The sequence below is a fragment of the Aethalodelphis obliquidens genome, unplaced genomic scaffold (genome assembly GCF_003676395.1).
Source record: "Aethalodelphis obliquidens isolate GAN/ISIS:26980383/991018 unplaced genomic scaffold, ASM367639v1 scaffold5, whole genome shotgun sequence".
Classification (NCBI taxonomy): domain Eukaryota; kingdom Metazoa; phylum Chordata; class Mammalia; order Artiodactyla; family Delphinidae; genus Aethalodelphis; species Aethalodelphis obliquidens.
Genome location: NW_020837949.1, coordinates 18,589,465 through 18,606,356, shown reverse-complemented (window position 1 = coordinate 18,606,356; position 16,892 = coordinate 18,589,465). Strand labels below are relative to the sequence as shown.

The 16,892-nt window shown below is 38.8% G+C and overlaps 1 protein-coding gene across 8 annotated transcripts in view; it reads left to right on the top strand.

Moving 5' to 3' along the window:
- The window catches only part of LRGUK (leucine rich repeats and guanylate kinase domain containing), a 121,983-nt gene that overhangs the window by 14,776 nt on the left and 90,315 nt on the right, over positions 1-16,892 (top strand). For all 8 annotated transcript variants that reach the window (XR_003431880.1, XM_027101889.1, XM_027101887.1 and 5 more), the window contains exons 4-5: positions 7,180-7,280; positions 10,937-11,018. Coding sequence is in view for 7 of the 8 variants with exons in the window: in XM_027101889.1 (XP_026957690.1) it covers positions 7,180-7,280; positions 10,937-11,018 (183 nt within the window). In the remaining variant the exon portion in view is untranslated. The remainder of the gene's footprint in view (positions 1-7,179; positions 7,281-10,936; positions 11,019-16,892) is intronic.

Here is a 16,892-nt window from a genome sequence, read left to right as displayed (position 1 = left end):
GCCACTCTCTCACTTTGTCCCAGCTTCCCCTTCCCGCTCCCCGTGTCCTCAAGTCCATTCTCTACATCTGCATCATTATTCCTGTCCTGCCCCTAGGTTCTCAATAACCTTTTTTTTTTATATTCCATATATGTGTGTTAGCATACAGTATTTGTTTTTCTCTTTCTCACTTACTTTACTCTGTATGACACACTCTAGGTCCATCCACCTCACTACAAGTAACTCAATTTCGTTTCTTTTTAGGGCGGAGTAATATTCCATTCTGTATACGTACCACATCTTCTTTATCCATTCATCTGTCGATGGACACTTAGGTTACTTCCATGTCCTGGCTATTATAAATAGAGCTTCAGTGAACATGGTGGTACACGACTTTTTGAATTATGGTTTTCTCAGGGTAAATGCCCAGTAGTGGGATTGCTGGGTCGTATGGTAGTTCTATTTTTAGATGTTTAAGGAAGCTCCCTACTGTTCTCCGTAGTAGATGTATCAAATTACATTCCCACCAACAGTGCAAGAGGGTTCCCTTTTCTCCACACCCTCTCCAGAATTTATTGTTTGTAGATTTTTTGATGATGGCCATTCTGACTGGTATGAGGTGATACCTCATTGTAGTTTTGATTTGCATTTCGCTAACGATTAATGATGTTGAGCATTCTTTCATGTGTTTGTTGGCTGTCTGTATATCTTCTTTGGAGAAATGTCTGTTTAGGTCTTCTGCCCATTTTTAGATTGGGTTGTTTGTTTTTTTGATATTGAGCTGCATGAGCTGCTTGTAAATTTTGGAGATTAGTCCTTTGTCAGGTGCTTCATTTGCAAATATTTTCTCCCATTCTGAGGGTTGTCTTTTGGTCTTGTTTATGGTTTCCTTTGCTGTGCAAAAGCTTTGAAGTTTCATTAGGTCCCATTTGTTTATTTTTTTTTCCATTTCTCTAGGAGGTGAGTCAAATAGGATATTGCTGTGACTTATGTCATAGAGTGTTCTGCCTATGTTTCCTCTAAGAGTTTTATAGTGTCTGGCCTTACATTTAGGTCTTTAATCCATTTTGAGTTTATTTTTGTGTATGGTGTTAGGGAGTGTTCTAATTTCATTCTTTTACATGTAGCTGTCCAGTTTCCCAGCACCATGAAGAGGGTGTCTTTTCTCCATTGTATATTCTTGCCTCCTTTATCAAAAATAACGTGACCATATGTGTGTGGGTTTATCTCTGGGCTTTCTGTCCGTTCCATTGATCTTTCTGTTTTTGTGCCAGTACCATACTGTCTTGATTACTGTAGCTTTGTAGTATAATCTGAAGTCAGGGAGCCTGATTCCTCCAGCTCCATTTTTCTTTCTCAAGATTGCTTTGGCAATTCGGGATCTTTTGTGTTTCCATACAAATTGTGAAATTTTTTGTTCTAGTTCTGTGAAAAATGACATTTGTAGTTTGATAGGGATTGCACTGAATCTGTAGATTGCTTTAGGTAGTATAGTCATTTTCACAATGTTGATTCTTCCAATCCAAGAACATGGTGTATCTCTCCATCTGTTTGTATCATCTTTAATTTCTTTCATCAGTGTCTTATAGTTTTCTGCATACAGGTCTTTTGTCGCCTTAGGTAGGTTTATTCCTAGGTATTTTATTCTTTTTGTTGCAATGGTAAATGGCAGTGTTTCCTTAATTTCTCTGTCAGATTTTTCATCATTGCTGTATAGGAATGCAAGAGATTTCTGTGCATTAATTTTGTATCCTGCTACTTTACTAAATTCATTGATTAGCTCTAGTAGTTTTCTGGTAACGTCTTTAGTATTCTTTATGTATAGTATCATGTCATCTGCAAACAGTGACAGTCTTACTTCTTCTTTTCCGATTTGGATTCCTTTTATTTCTTTTTCTTCTCTGATTGCTGTGGCTAAAACTTCCAAAACTATGTTGAATAATAGTGGTGAGAGTGGGCAACCTGTCTTGTTCCTGATCTAGTGGAAATGGTTTCAGTTTATCACCATGGAGAACGATGTTGGCTGTGGGTTTGTCATATATGGCCTTTATTATGTTGAGGTAAGTTCCCTCTGTGCCTACTTTCTGGAGGGTTTTTATCGTAAATGGGTGTTGAATTTTGTCAAAAGCTTTTTCTGCATCTATTTGAGATGATCATATGGTTTTTATCCTTCAGTTTGTTAATATGATGTATCACATTGATTGATTTGCATATATTGAAGAATCCTTGCATTCCTTGAATAAACCCCACTTGATCATGGTGTAAGATGCTTTTAGTGTGCTGTTGGATTTTGTTTGTTAGTATTTTGTTGAGGATTTTTGCATCTATGTTCATCAGTGATATTGGCCTGTAGTTTTCTTTCTTTGTGATATCTTTGTCTGGTTTTGGTACCAGGGTGATAGTGGCCTCATAGAATGAGTTTGGGAGTGTTACTCCCTCTGCTATATTTTGGAAGAGTTTGAGAAAGATAGGTGTTAGCTCTTCTCTAAATGTTTGATATCTCTAAATTCTATCTCTAAATTCTAACAAAATTGATAGAATTCACCTGTGATGCCATCTGGTCCTGGGCTTTTGTTTGTTGGAAGATTTTTAATCACAGTCTCAATTTCAGTGTTTCTAATTGGTCTGTTCATATTTTCTATTTCTTCCTGGTTCAGTCTCAGAAAGTTGTGCTTTTCTAAGAATGTGTCCATTTCTTCCAGGTTGTCCATTTAATTGGCATATAGTTGCTTATAGTAATCTCTCATGATCCTTTGTATTTCTGCAGGGTCAGTTGTTACTTCTCCTTTTTCATTTCTAATTCTATTAATTTGAGTCTTTTCCCTTTTTTTCTTGATGAGTCTGGCTAATAGTTTATCAATTTTATGTTCGCAAAGAACCAGCTTTTAGTTTTATTGATCTTTGCTGTTGTTTCCTTCATTTCTTTTTCATTTATTTCTGATCTGATCTTTATAATTTCTTTCCTTCTGCTAAATTTGGGGGTTTTTTGTTCTTCTTTCTCTAATTGCTTTAGGTGTACGGTTAGGTTGTTTATTTAAGATGTTTCTTGTTTCTTGAGGTAGGACTGTATTGCTGTAAAGTTCCCTCTTAGAACTGCTTTAGCTGCATCCCATAGGTTTTGGGTCATCGTGTTTTCATTGTCATTTCTTTCTAGGTATTTTTTTATTTCCTCTTTGATTTATTCAGTGATCTCTTGGTTATTAAGTAGTGTATTGTTTAACCTCCATGTATTTGTAGTTTTTACAGATTTTTTTTCTATAATTGATATCTAGTCTCATGGTGTTGTGGTCGAAAAAGATACTTGATACAATTTCCATTTTCTTAAATTTACCAAGGCTTGATTTGTGACCCAAGATATGATCTATCCTGAAGAATGTTCCATGAGCACTTGAGAAGAAAGTGTATTCTGTTGTTTTTGGATGCAATGTCCTATAAATACCAATTTAGTCCATCTTGTTTAATGTGTCATTTAAAGCTCGTGTTTCCTTATTTATTTTCATTTTGGATGATCTGTCCATTGGTGAAAGTGGGGTGTTAAAGTCCCCTACTATGATTGTGTTACTGTTGATTTCCCCTTTTATGGCTGTTAGCATTTGCCTTATGTATTGAGGTGCTCCTTTGTTGGGTTCCTAAATATTTACAATTGTTATATCTTCTTCTTGGATTGATGCCTTGATCATTATGTAGTGTCCTTCTCTGTGTCTGTAATAGTCTTTATTTTAAAGTCTATTTTGTGTGATATGAGAATTGCTACTCCAGCTTTCTTTTGATTTACATTTGCATGGAATATCTTTTTCCATCCCCTGACTTTCAGTCTGTATGTGTCCGTAGGTCTGAAGTGGGTCTCTTGTAGACAGCATATATATGGGTCTTGTTTTTATATCCATTCAGCCAGTCTGTGTCTTTTGGTTGCAGCATTTAATCCATTTACATTTAAGGTAATTATTGATATGTATGTTCCTATTCCCATTTTCTTCATTGTTTTGGGTTTGTTATTGTAGGTCTTTTTCTTCTTTTGTGTTTCCTGCCCAGGGAAGTTCCTTTAGCATTTGTTGTAAAGCTGGTTTGGTGGTGTTGAATTCTCTTAGCTCTTGCTTGTCTGTAAAGGTTTTAATTTCTCCGTCGAATCTGAACGAGATCCTTGCTGGGTAGAGTAATCTTGGCTGTAGTTTCTCCCCTTTCATCACTTTAAATATGTCCTGCCACTCCCTTCTGTTTTGTAGACTTTCTGCTGAAAGATCAGCTGTTAACCTTATGAGGATTCCCTTATATGTTATTTGTTGCTTTTTCCTTGCTGCTTTTAATATTTTTTCTTTGTATTTATTTTTTGATTGTTTGATTAATATGTGTCTTGGTGTGCTTCTCCATGGATTTATCCTGTATGGGACTGTCTGTGCTTCCTGGACTTGATTAACTATTTCCTTTTCCATATTAGGGAAGTTTGCAACTATAATCTCTTCAAATATTTTCTCAGTCCCTTTCTTTTTCTCTTCTTCCTCTGGGACCCCTATAAGTCGAATATTGGTGCATTTAATGTTGTCCCAGAGGTCTCCTGGACGGTCCTCAATTCTTTTCATTCTTTTCTCTTTAATCTGCTCTGCAGTAGTTATTTCCATTATTTTATCTTCCAGATCACTTATCCATTCTTCTGCCTCAGTTATTCTGCTATTGATTCCTTCTAGAGAATTTTAAATTTCATTCATTGTGTTGTTTATCATTGTTTGTTTGCTCTTTAGTTCTTCCAGGTCCTTGTTAAACGTTTCTTGTAGTTTCTCCATTCTCTTTCCAAGATTTTGGATCATCTTTACTGTCTTTACTCTGAATTCTTTTTCAGGTAGACTGCCTATTTCCTCTTCATTTGTTTGGTGATGGGTTTTTACATTGCTCCTTCATCTGCTGTGTGTTTCTCTGTCTTCTCATTTTGCTTAACTTACTGTGTTTGGGGTCTCCTGTTCACAGGCTACATGATTGTAGTTCCCGTTGTTTTTGGTGTCTGCCCCCAGTGTCTATGGTTGGTTCAGTGGGTTGTGTAGGCTTCCTGGTGGAGGGGACTGGTGCCTGCGTTCTGGAGGATGAGGCTGTATCTTGTCTTTCTGGTGGGTAGGACCACGTCAGGTGGTGTGTTTGGGTTGTCTGTGACCTTATTATGATTTTGGGCATCCTCTCTGCTAATGGGCGGGGTTGTGTTATTGCCTCGCTAGTTGTTTGGCATAGGGTGTCCATTACTGTAGCTTGCTGGTTGTTGAGTGGAGCTGGGTCTTCATGTTGAGATGGATATCTCTGGGAGAACTTTCGCCATTTGGTATTACGTGGAGCCGGAAGGTCTCTGGTGGACCAATGTCCTGAACTCGGCTCTCCTACCTCAGTGGCACAAGCCTGACACCCGGCTGGAGCACCAAGACCCTGTCAGCCACACGACTCAGAAGAAAAGGGAGGAAAAAAGGAAAGAAAAAAATAAAATAAAGTTATTAAAATAAAAAATAATTATTAATAGTTTTAAAAAGAGAGCAACCAAACCAAAAAACAAATCCACCAATTATAACAAGTGCTAAAAACTATCTCAAAAAAGAAAAGAAACAGAAACTGGACAGACAGAACCCTAGGACAAATGTTAAAAGCAAAGCTATACAGACAAAATCACACAAAGAAGCATACACATACACACTGACAAAAAGAGAAAATAGAAAAAATATATATATCATTGCCTCCAAAGTCCGCCACCTCAATTTGGGATGAATCATTGTTTATTCAGGTATTCCACAGATGCAGGGTACATCAAGTTGATTGTGGAGGTTTAATCCGCTGCTCCTGAGGCTGCTGGGAGAGATTTCCCTTTCTCTTCTTTGTTCCCACAGCACCCGAGGTTCAGCTTTGGATTTGGACCTGCCTCTGCGTGTACATCACGTGAGGGCGTCTGCTCCCGCTCAGACAGGGCGGTGTTAAAGGAGCAGCCGATTCGGGGGGCTGTGGCTCACTCAGGCCGGAGGGAGGGAGGAGTATGGATGCAGGGCGAGCCTGCGGCGGCAGAGTGGGGCACGCCGTGTGTTCTCCCAGGGAAGTTGTCCCTGGATCACAGGACCCTGGCAGTGGCGGGTTGCACAGGCTCCCGGGAGGGGAGGTGTGGAGAGTGACCTGTGCTGGCACACAGGCTCCTTGGTGGCGGCAGCAGCAGCCGTAGCATTTCATGCACGTCTCTGGAGCTCGTTTAGGTGGTGCTCTGAATTCTCTCTCCTCACACACCCGAAACAATGGTCTCTTGCCTCTTCAGCAGCTCCAGACCTTTTCCCGGACTCCCTCCCGGCTAGCCGTGGTGCACTAGCCCCTTCAGGCTGTGTTCACGCAGCCAACCCCAGTCCTCTCCCTGCAATCCGCCCGAAGCCCGAGCCTCAGCTCCCAGCCCCACCCGCCCCGGCGGGTGAGCAGACAAGCCTCTTGGGCTGGTGAGTGCCGGTCGGCACCGATCCTCTGTGCGGCAATCTCTCTGCTTTGCCCTCCGCACCCCTGTTGCTGTGCTCTCCTCCGCAGCCCCGAAGCTTCCCTCCCCCCCCACCGCCACCCCCTGTCTCCGCCCGCGAAGGGGCTTCCTAGTGTGTGGAAACTTTTCCTCCTTCACAGCTCCCTCCCACTGGTGCAGGTGCTGTCCCTATTCTTTTGTCTCTGTTTATTCTTTTTTCTTTTGCCCTACCCAGGTACGTGGGGGAGTTTCTTGCCTTTTGGGAGGTCTGAGGTCTTCTGCCAGCGTTCAGTAGGTGTTCTGTAGGAGTTGTTCCACACGTAGATGTATTTCTGCTGTATCTGTCGGGAGGAAAGTGATCTCCACGTCTAACTCCTCCGCCATCTTGGTCTCCCCCAAGGCTGGCATTTTTGAAGCATTGACTGTTAGCAGCTCAGGGGAGAGTGAGCTGGGCCGCAAGGAGGCCTTGGTCATTTCTTTCCTGGTTGTGATGGAAGATGGGGATGGGACAGGTGGGCGGCCCTGGAGAAGAAGGTTAAATTGTGGGCTCATGGTGCCTTTTCCACACTGTGTGTGTGTTTTGCATATTCCTATTTTTATTCATTTCACTCATCTGGAATAATTAAGATGTGCTTCCAACTGGTATAGTTTTAAAATGTTCTGATATAATGTATGCTGTTTTTAATGACTTCGTCTAAGTTTTATTTTATTTACTTACCTTATTCTTTATTCATTTTATCCCCCAGATTTGTCTTGTGTGAGCTGTATGCCTTATCTTCTAGAACTTAATGCTTCTCAGAATAAACTGACGACATTCTTCAATTTCAAGCCACCCAAAAATCTCAAGGTAGATTCTATTAATACACTAATTACATGTGTTAATTGGTTTGTGAAATACATTAATGAGCAAAACAGCACTAAAAGAGAATTCAGAGAGAATAAGACAGAGGAGAAATGAAATAAAAAAGGAGAAGGATTTGTGTATCATTTATTTTAGAAAAGGGAGATAGTCTTTCAAGAGATTATCTTTTTCGGAAGCTTTGCTAAAACCTAGTGTCCAAACCAATGAACTAACTTCTTTCCCTTTTCTCTGCTTCATTTAAATACTAGTTATTGTTTGTGTATTTTTATCATAGCAGAACAATTTTATACCTGAAAATTCTGTAAAAGTTTCCTGGGGGCTTAAATTTTGCCTTCTTTATTCATCCAACCTTTACTTTTGTTTAGAAAGCAGAGATTTCAGATCTTCGTTCTTGCTTCTCTGCACTTGGTTTGCATTTCTGAGGCAGAAGGAAGCTCTGTGAGTGGTGGTTGATGGAGCAGTTTACTCTGCTGTGGAGCACGGTGGCTCCTACTCTAACGTGTGTGTAGGTCACGTGGCGTTCTTGTGAAAATGAGGTTCTGATCCAGTAGGTCTGAGGTGGGCCTGAGGCCCTGCTTTCTAACAGCCTTCCTGATGATCCATTGCTGCTGGTCCATGGACCACACATAAGCAGAGAGGTCACAGATTAATGGTACTCCGATTTTCTGCACACTGGAATCACCTGGAGAGTTTTAAAGACTACTGATGCCTGGATCCCACTGCCGGATATTCTGGTTCAAGTGGTCCAAGGTAAGGCCTGGGTGTGGGAATTTCTAAAAGACCCCGCCCAGGTGGCTCTAATGTGCTGAGAAATTTGGGAACCATTGCCGCAGCTTGGGACGAGTATTTTTCTATTGGACTCAAATATTTCATTAAAAAGTTGTTTTAAGGAGTGGACATCAATGATTGCCTTTTATTACCTATTAGTTTTCTTTTGTTTACAAGCCAAATTAATGTAGATCCAACGTATTCTGCTGGAGCTTGCACAAATATAAGTCTGTTTGAAATTAAGAATCTGACATCCTCCATACTGTCAGTGAGACGTCTTTCTTAATTTTTCTTCTTTTATTTCACATTGCTACATTTTTATCAGTAGTGAGTTTTTTCCCTTTGAAATTACAGTTATTGCTGTGGTGACATTCCTTTATCCAGAAAAGCCACACAGGGTGCCTGTTGGTCCTCAGTATGGGGCCTTGTGGTCTCCAGGTCATCAGGAATTGTTCTTGCAGAGCTGTCTTGATTCTCCCTCCTTTGCTGTCCCCTTCTGCTTTGCCCTAAGCCCCAGTGAAATCAGCCATGGCAAGAGCGTGACCCCCTTCCTTGGGAAAAACTTGACTGGAGTTTCTTTCATTCACAACCTTGCCTCACCCCCTCCCCAAAAGACTGCACAAGTAAACAAAAACAAATCAGATACCCCATCTTTTTTTTTTAGAGCAGTTTTAGGTTCATAGCAAAATTGAGGAGAAAGTGCAGAGATTTCCCATATATCTCCTGCCCCCACAAAGGCACAGCCTCCCCGTTATCAACATCCCCCACCAGAGTGAGACATTTGTTACACTCGAACCTACACTGATACATCATAATCACCCGAAGCCCACAGTTTACATTAGGATTCACTCTTGGTGTTGTACGTTCTGTGGGTTTGGACAAATGTACGATGATGTGTTTCCATCGTTATGGCAGATACCTCAGTGTTTAAGTTCCTAGAGGATTAAGAGCAGATGTATTGGTGGTAACTTTAGGAAAGTGCTTGCAAAGTGCCAGAGTGCCCCTGACAAGGTACTTCAACCCTATGTGAATGAACCCTAAGTGAACCCTTTGTGAACCTGGGAGGGGAATGATTGAGGCCTTCCAATGTTTTCAATGCAGGGTCTTACTAAATCCTCCCAATAGAACTGTGAGGCAGCTGGGATGGTCCCATTTTACAGATGAGTTTGCAGAAGCACAGAAAGGTTAAATAACTTACTTAACCTTTGCTGGGAGGTCACAGGGCTGGCACTGAACCCCATGTCTGAGACCCAAAGCCCATTTTTCCAGTAAATCACGCTTGTGTTTAATGTCTCACCCTCTCGGAAAGCTCTGCTTATGTTTCATTTATTATCTATGTGCCTTGTGCCACCAGCCAAAGAAAGCATACATGTCCCGAAGAGCAGGAGCTTATACTTGTACCCTTTTTGTATTTCCTAGAATGGTTTTGCTCTTAGTAGGTGAAAAAGGTTCGTTTGATTGATGGGCACTTCTTACAAGCTCTGGGTTCCAGTGGAACTCCCAGTGGGAGTCAGGGCAATATCATAACCCTTTTAAGGTCTCTCAACAAGCCCAGTATCATAAGTGCATGGAGGGCACAGTATTGGCATATAGTCCCAACAGGTGTGTAGTTAGCTAGGTATCATGAGCACACACAAGCTGTGGCACAAGAATGAAAGGTGTTGATGGAAAAATGTCAGCTATAAGTAAACCTAGATAATTATAAGTTTATTTCTAGCCCATCATTATTATGTAGAAGAAAAACGGGAATGAGAAATTTCATTTTTTCATGCCAAACTGATTTTTTAATTAAGTCATGGAATGCATTTTACATAGTTGCAATTTGTATATGCATAAAATTTTGTTTCTGATTTTTTTTTTAACAGGATTTGTTTGCACATTTCTATTTCTTCACATGATTCACATACTTGTATTTTACTTACTATGCAGTCTTGTTGCTGTATTGTAATCAACTTAACCAATTTTCTACACTTGCCACTTGAGCTGTTTTCAAAGAAGTTTTTTTTAGTGTCCAATATTTAAAGTTTTTAGTATTTAAAGTATTTAGTATTTAACACATTGATAAAAATAATCTTAGTGCATGGGTTGGGGAAGGTAAAATTACTGTTTTAAAGGGCACAAGAAGATAACAATAGTACTTATTGTATAATTGCTTGATAGTTTTCCAGAAAATGATCACCATGTGCCTAGCACATTAAAGCAGTGTTTAAAAATATATATATATTTTTTATCTTTTGCCAGTAGGTGAATAATTAAAGTTATTTAATGTTGTTTTTCTTTCTCATATTTTTGAGTAGGAACAACCAATATTGTTGAAAATGCTTTCCTAAGATAGTCAAGTTTGAGAAAGGGTGCTGAGTGGACGAGGTATGGCCTGAGGGATGAATAAGAAAGACTTTTCTGGCCTTTAGGGGGTGACACAGGAGAGTAAATTGAGCCAGAAACAGAGAAGGCAAAGAAGCCAGAAGCAAGATGTGCATATAAACTAAATGAACACAGGCTATTGGGCGTCAGCGAAAACGAAGACATGGTGGTTAGTAAGGGTGAAACTGAGGTAAGCTCTGAAGGAAGATCAAGAAAGTTTAAAATAAGTGCTGAAAATGGGGAGAGTGACTGAAGAAACAGAAAGCGTTTCTGTTGCGCGGCTGCCCACGCCAGCCACGGGGAAGGGTCTCCCCCTTAGTACCCCTCAAAGTGGGCAGACGAGGGTCCCAGCTAGGAAACGATTAAACACAAAGGAAGTATGTTAGCCTGAGTGTATTTTCAACTATGAATTGTAACCCCTCATCAGAAAATACATTCTTGTTGTGCAGGTAATTGTGTGGTTAAGATGAATGAGAAAGTATAACGTCCTGCTCTCTTTCTCTTATCAGAAGGTGGATTTTTCCTACAACCAGATTTCAGAAATGTGTGATTTGTCGGCATATGAGTCTCTCACGAAACTAATTTTGGACAGTATCCTTTGAATGATTAAAGGGGAAAGTTTGATTAAGAGGCCCATTAATACATGTGTACTGGATGACCTGAAATAGTGCGGGATAGGCAATTTACTAGAGGTGTGTGACTCATTTAAACGGTTAAGAATTGATATTCACAGAATGAGGATATTTTACTGACCAAGGAGTAAGAGTGCAAATCAGAGCTTGCCAAGAACATCTTACACCTGAAAAGCTAAGAAGATGGTCATTCTTCTGATAAACATAGGCTTATTTTTAATTCTAGAACCAGATAAGAAGTTCTGTTTTACCCGACTCCCTTCTTCAAATTTACTTAAACTGGGGCCCTATTTTATGTAAATTCAGTGTCTGAAAATCCAGATACGGCCAAAATTAGTGATTATTTATTTTACAAAAGAATTCACACTAAGCTCCCTTGAACTAGCAGTCCTCTCTAGTGTATCTCAAATGACGCTTTCATAAAAATTTTAAAAAAGTAAAACCAACAATTTTTGATTCGCAGCCAACTTCCAGAACATATCTGTTGCATGAGCCAGGCTCCTGTGCAAACAGAGCACCTACCTTAACATAGACACACTCCAGCTTCTGGACCCTAAGGGGTTGACTGGGGATCTGTGAGTTTAATGAGCTTGAATCTCTTCCTTACCCTAGAGACCAGTGTTCTCTGGGTGATAAGGGAGCAGCGCCTTCTCTTTCTCAGTATCTTTCTACCCCCCTGAGGATTTTTCAGGGCAGAGTGGAGAACGAATTGATTGCCCTTGGATACCTCATTCCAGGGATGTGGCAGCAGCTAGTACACACTAGTAATGAGGCTGAGATGTGGGGAGAACAGAAGGTACGGTTTCTTGAAGACATATTTTGTAGGAAAAACGCTTTATTTGTATATGATGGAAATCTTAAAACATCACATCACTCTCTTTAGAACTTGTGTGTGAAAATGAGCAATTAGTGGACATTTAGAGGGTGCTCTTGAAACGAGCAAGTTTTCCTGAACGTAGCCGAATGAGAAAATGATCAAAATGAAATGTTTTGATGACAAACTAAAAGTAGTACACATTAGCGGCACCCGTCCATAGAACCTGCACTTTATGCTTGACTGTATATATATTTCATTTGGAAAGAGATAGAGTCTGACGGCCCAGGAGCTGTCTGGCTCAGAGATCTACTCATCTCAGGCCATCTAGAAGAATGCTCCTCAGGGACCACCAACCGTGTGAGCATTGCCTGGAACTTCTTAGAAATGCAGACTCTTGGATGCTACCCCAGACCTCTGAAATCAGAATCTGCATTTTTAACAAGACCCCCAGGTGATGTGAGTTCATATTAAAGCTTGAGGAGCCCTGGTCTAGCCGTCAGCTGCCCCCCTGAACTCCAACCAGACAAAAGGGATTGAGCATCCAGAGCTCCTTCTATTCTTCAGTGTACCCTGAGTGAGAATGGTGGCACGAAAGTCTGGAGTTCTGTCTCCCAGAAAATATTCTATGTGCAAGCATGGAATTGCCAGAGAAAACTTCACAGTATTTTGGACTGAAAATGGAGGATGCATTTTAAAACATTTCTATCATGAAAGTCTTAATTTCTACATAAATTTATCTTTCCATGTAAAAAGCTAAACTGTTGTGACTTTGTAAATGTCAACAGAGGGAAGAATCAGGGTTTTTTAAACTTGACTTTAGATGTAACAATGGAGTCTTATCTCCAAAGTGTAAAAAGCTTTATTACATCAGAACCGATTGGAATTCAGAACATAGACACATAATTAGAATGTAAATACCATGGCACAATTCCTCATCTTTGTTGTTAAAAATGCAAAGACAGACACCCAGAACTAGCTCCCCTTCATAAACTACCTCTTAGATAGCTTACAATTTTGAAAAGAGAGTAGGCTAATTTTTAAACAGTACTAACTATGCCTCTTCCTTTTGTTCTGTTCAGGCATATCATATTGTGTATAATTATGTAATTAGAGTTTTGAAAAGACTTAAAAGCTTTGAGATAAAAAAGAATTTCTAAACAACTTTTTAATGCCAGAACATTTAAAAACTTAGATGAAATAGATAAATCCCTAGAAAAATGTTATACACCAAAGCACTGACTTGGAGATAGAAACCTTGAGTAGTCCTATACCTATAAAACTAGTTCATTACAAATTAAAATCAGTTAAATTAAAAATCTGCATACAAAAAATCCCAACTTTCAAGAACAAACCTTTCAAAAATGAACAAATTCTTTCAAAGATTTAAAATAGAAGGCATATTCACAATTCATTTTAATGAGGTTACTTTGTTACCCAAACCAGACAAGGAACAGTAAGAGAAAAGAAAATGACAGGCTTATTTCACTTGTGATATAGATGTAAAAATTCTAAACAAAATATTAGCAAACCGATTCTGACAGTATATGAAAAAGATAATATACCATGACCAAGGTAGGTTTATCTCATGAATGTAAGGGTAGTTTAACATTAGAAAATTTTAAAATGTCATTAACGACATGAACAGATTAATGGAAATAAATCATATGATAAATAGATATAGAAGCTCAATAGATACAGAAAATTTAATAGAATCCATTCTTCATTCACAATAAAAACTTTTAGTAAACTAGTAATAGGGAGTCTCCTCAACTTGATAAGAATGTCAACAAAAATATTTGAAACAAACTTTATCCTAAGTGGGGACATGTTCTAAGCACTCTTTAAAATCAAGGATACAAGAGAAGATAATCACCTTTGCCACTTCTAACCGTCATTGTTTAAGAGGTCTTACTCAGCAGCATAAGATAAAGAAATGAAAGCAAAGTATAAAGGTGGATAAGGAGAAGAAGTCATTTTTTGCAAATGATATGATTGTCTGCAGAATATAAAAAAGAACTTGCAATAAACTACTAGAAATAATAGAGTTTTGAGAGTTCCACAAGGTAGTTGGATATGACTTCAATAAACAGAAATCGATTGCATTACTCTACACCACAAACAAGCAACTCGAAAACACAACCTTGAAATGCCATTTACAAGAATATGTATCTTATTAAAGATGAATAAGACCTGTCGGGGGAACATAATAAAACTTTATTGAAGGATATTAAAGACCTGACTAAAGGGAAATATAGTATGTTCCTGGATATGAAGATGGGAGAAGATGTATAAATATAATTTTATAGAAAATGAATCAGATAGGCTAACAAACATGACTATATCCAGTCAGTTGACAGAATGTAAGAAATCTAAAAATACCATGTGTTGGAGAACACATAGGTCAAGAGGATCTCTATTTTTCTTCCTTATGGGTGTGAAATTTGTTCAACCACTTTGGAAAACAGTTTTGTGCAATTTGTAAAGTTGAACATCCACGTTTTCTCTGATCTAGCACTTTCATTCCTATATATAGGAAGTTTAGCATACGTGTACCTGGAGGCTTGTAATAGCAAAAACTTGAAATAGCCCAAATATTCCTTGATAAGAGAGCATAAATAAATTATGGTATACTGATACAATAGCATTATCATACAGTTGTGAAAATGAATAAACTGTATATATCTCCATGCACCAGTAAAGTTGACTGTTAATAAAACAAAATATAATTTTTTTAAATTTTTAAAAATTTAAAAAAAAATTTAGAAATTTTTAAAAAAACATTTTTGCCTGCGTTGGGTCTTCGTTGCTGCACGCGGGCTTTCTCTAGTTGCGGTGAGCGGGGGCTACTCTTCCTTGCGGTGCACAGGCTTCTCATTGCGGTGGCTTCTTTTGTTGTGGAGCACGGGCTCTAGGCGTGCCGGCTTCAGTAGTTGCGGTGCGTGGGCTCAGTAGTTGTGGCTCGCGGGCTCTAGAGCACAGGCTCAGTAGTTGTGGCGCACAGGCTTAGTTGCTCCGCGGTATGTGGGATCTTCCCAGACCAGGGCTCGAACCCATGTCCCCTGCACTGGCAGACGGATTCTTCACTGCTGCGCCACCAGGGAATTCCAAACCAAATATAATTTAGGTATAAAACCAAAGGGGAAAGGGAAGAAGAAATAGGCAATTCAGCCTAGGGGTTATCTCTGAGAGGGAGCCGTCAAGACGTGACAGGAGAGGTGTGCTCAGGTAGATGTAACTTACTGCTAATGTTCTACTACTTGGGCTGGGAATGGTGGTGGTTTCAAGAATACTCATCAAATTTTTAAAAGTTAATAAAAGCAGGCCATGTATGGCCAATGATGTGCCTGTCTTCATTAAAATTTTTTTAAATTTGAAACTTAGAAATTAATTTCCTTGAAAACAGTTAGTTACCAAATGTCAAAGTCCAGCTCTATCAGAATTCCCTGGAATTCTGGTCCCCACCCTCCTATTTCTGGTCCCCACCCTCCAGAGCTTTTGGTTAAGTAGGTCTGGGGTGGTACCTGAGAACTTGAATATCTAACAAGTTCCGGGATGATGCTGGCATTGCTGGTCTGAGAACCACACTTTGAGATCCACAACTCTAAGCTAATCAGTCCTGTCTGGTCTGAGGACCACGCTTTGAGATCCACAGCTCTAAGCTAATCAGTCCTGTCTGTTATATCTTGAATGTCATGCTTTTCTCATCTGCTGCCATTCCATTTGTCCTTTTTTAAATGCTTTAGAAATTTGGCTTTTTAAACTTTTTGTATTTATTCAAGATTTCCTTAGTGAGCATCTATGTTTTCTATTTGAGGGAAAAAAATTGCACTTTTGTTTAAAATAAAATTAAAAGAGAAGTATAATTATCAATATTAAAAGCAGTTATTTAAAATTAAAAACAAATCAGTTAATCAAGCTAGTAGTGCTGACAATGTGATTGTAGTAGATTATGTTAATACCTCAGAATGAATTGTTAACTATAAAATATCAACTTTTTTAGTTAATCTTATTATGCTATTTTTTTCTTCTGTAGGTGGGCAACTGATGATTAATTGATAATCACCCCAAATCGAAAGATAATAAACTTTGCCGAGGATTAGTATATTTATTTAGTCTTAAGAAAGGATGCAGTTTATTCTTTACCTATAAATATTAATTGATCATTGGAATTTATTCCATGATTATAGAATCATGACGTTTTTAAAAAGTGATTTATAGAATTTTTAAATCCAGACAGGACTTTAGGGATCATCTAGTGCTGTTATTTTATGGGAGAGGAACCTGAGACTCAGGGAAACATCCGATATTATTTGGTAAGTGGTTGAGCTGAGACTAGTCTTCTGCATTCCATTGTTCTTCTCATGTTGCAATTCATTGAATAATTACTACTTTTATCACATAGCCATTTAAAGTGTATGCATGTTTCATTTCTTAAAGAGATTCACTCCCATAGAGAAGAACATTTTTCACTGGTAAGGTGATAATAGATCCTTCAGGATTGGTTTTGATTAAAGTCATCATTGTGGTTCTTTCCACTAAGAGAATTGTGATGGATTTCCTATTTATTTCTTAGTAACTGTTTTCTGTACACCCGGCCCATATTTTATGGTTGTAGACAAATGAATAAGAGCAAATGCTGACTAGTGAATAATTCATGTCAAGCACTGTGAACTGCTGACAGCATCGCCCAAATGTAAAAATATATTGTTGGGCTTTTCCCTAGCTGTAAAGTTATGCTTATGTGCCTTTGGATTCCTTCACTCAGTTTCCACGAGGATCTAACATTCCACTGTAAAAGATTTATTCACAGAATCATAAAATTTTAGAGCTGGAATGCAGTATGATGATCTTGTGTTCTTTGAGTCTCTTTCTCCTGATAGTAGCCTTTTAAAATTAAACTATACCTAAGAGGATTAACCCAATAAGCTAATTCATTGTAACAGTTTAGTGGCTTATCTGATTATATTTCTTCTTATCGGAATGTCCCAAGACTTATGAAAGAACATGAAAGAATAA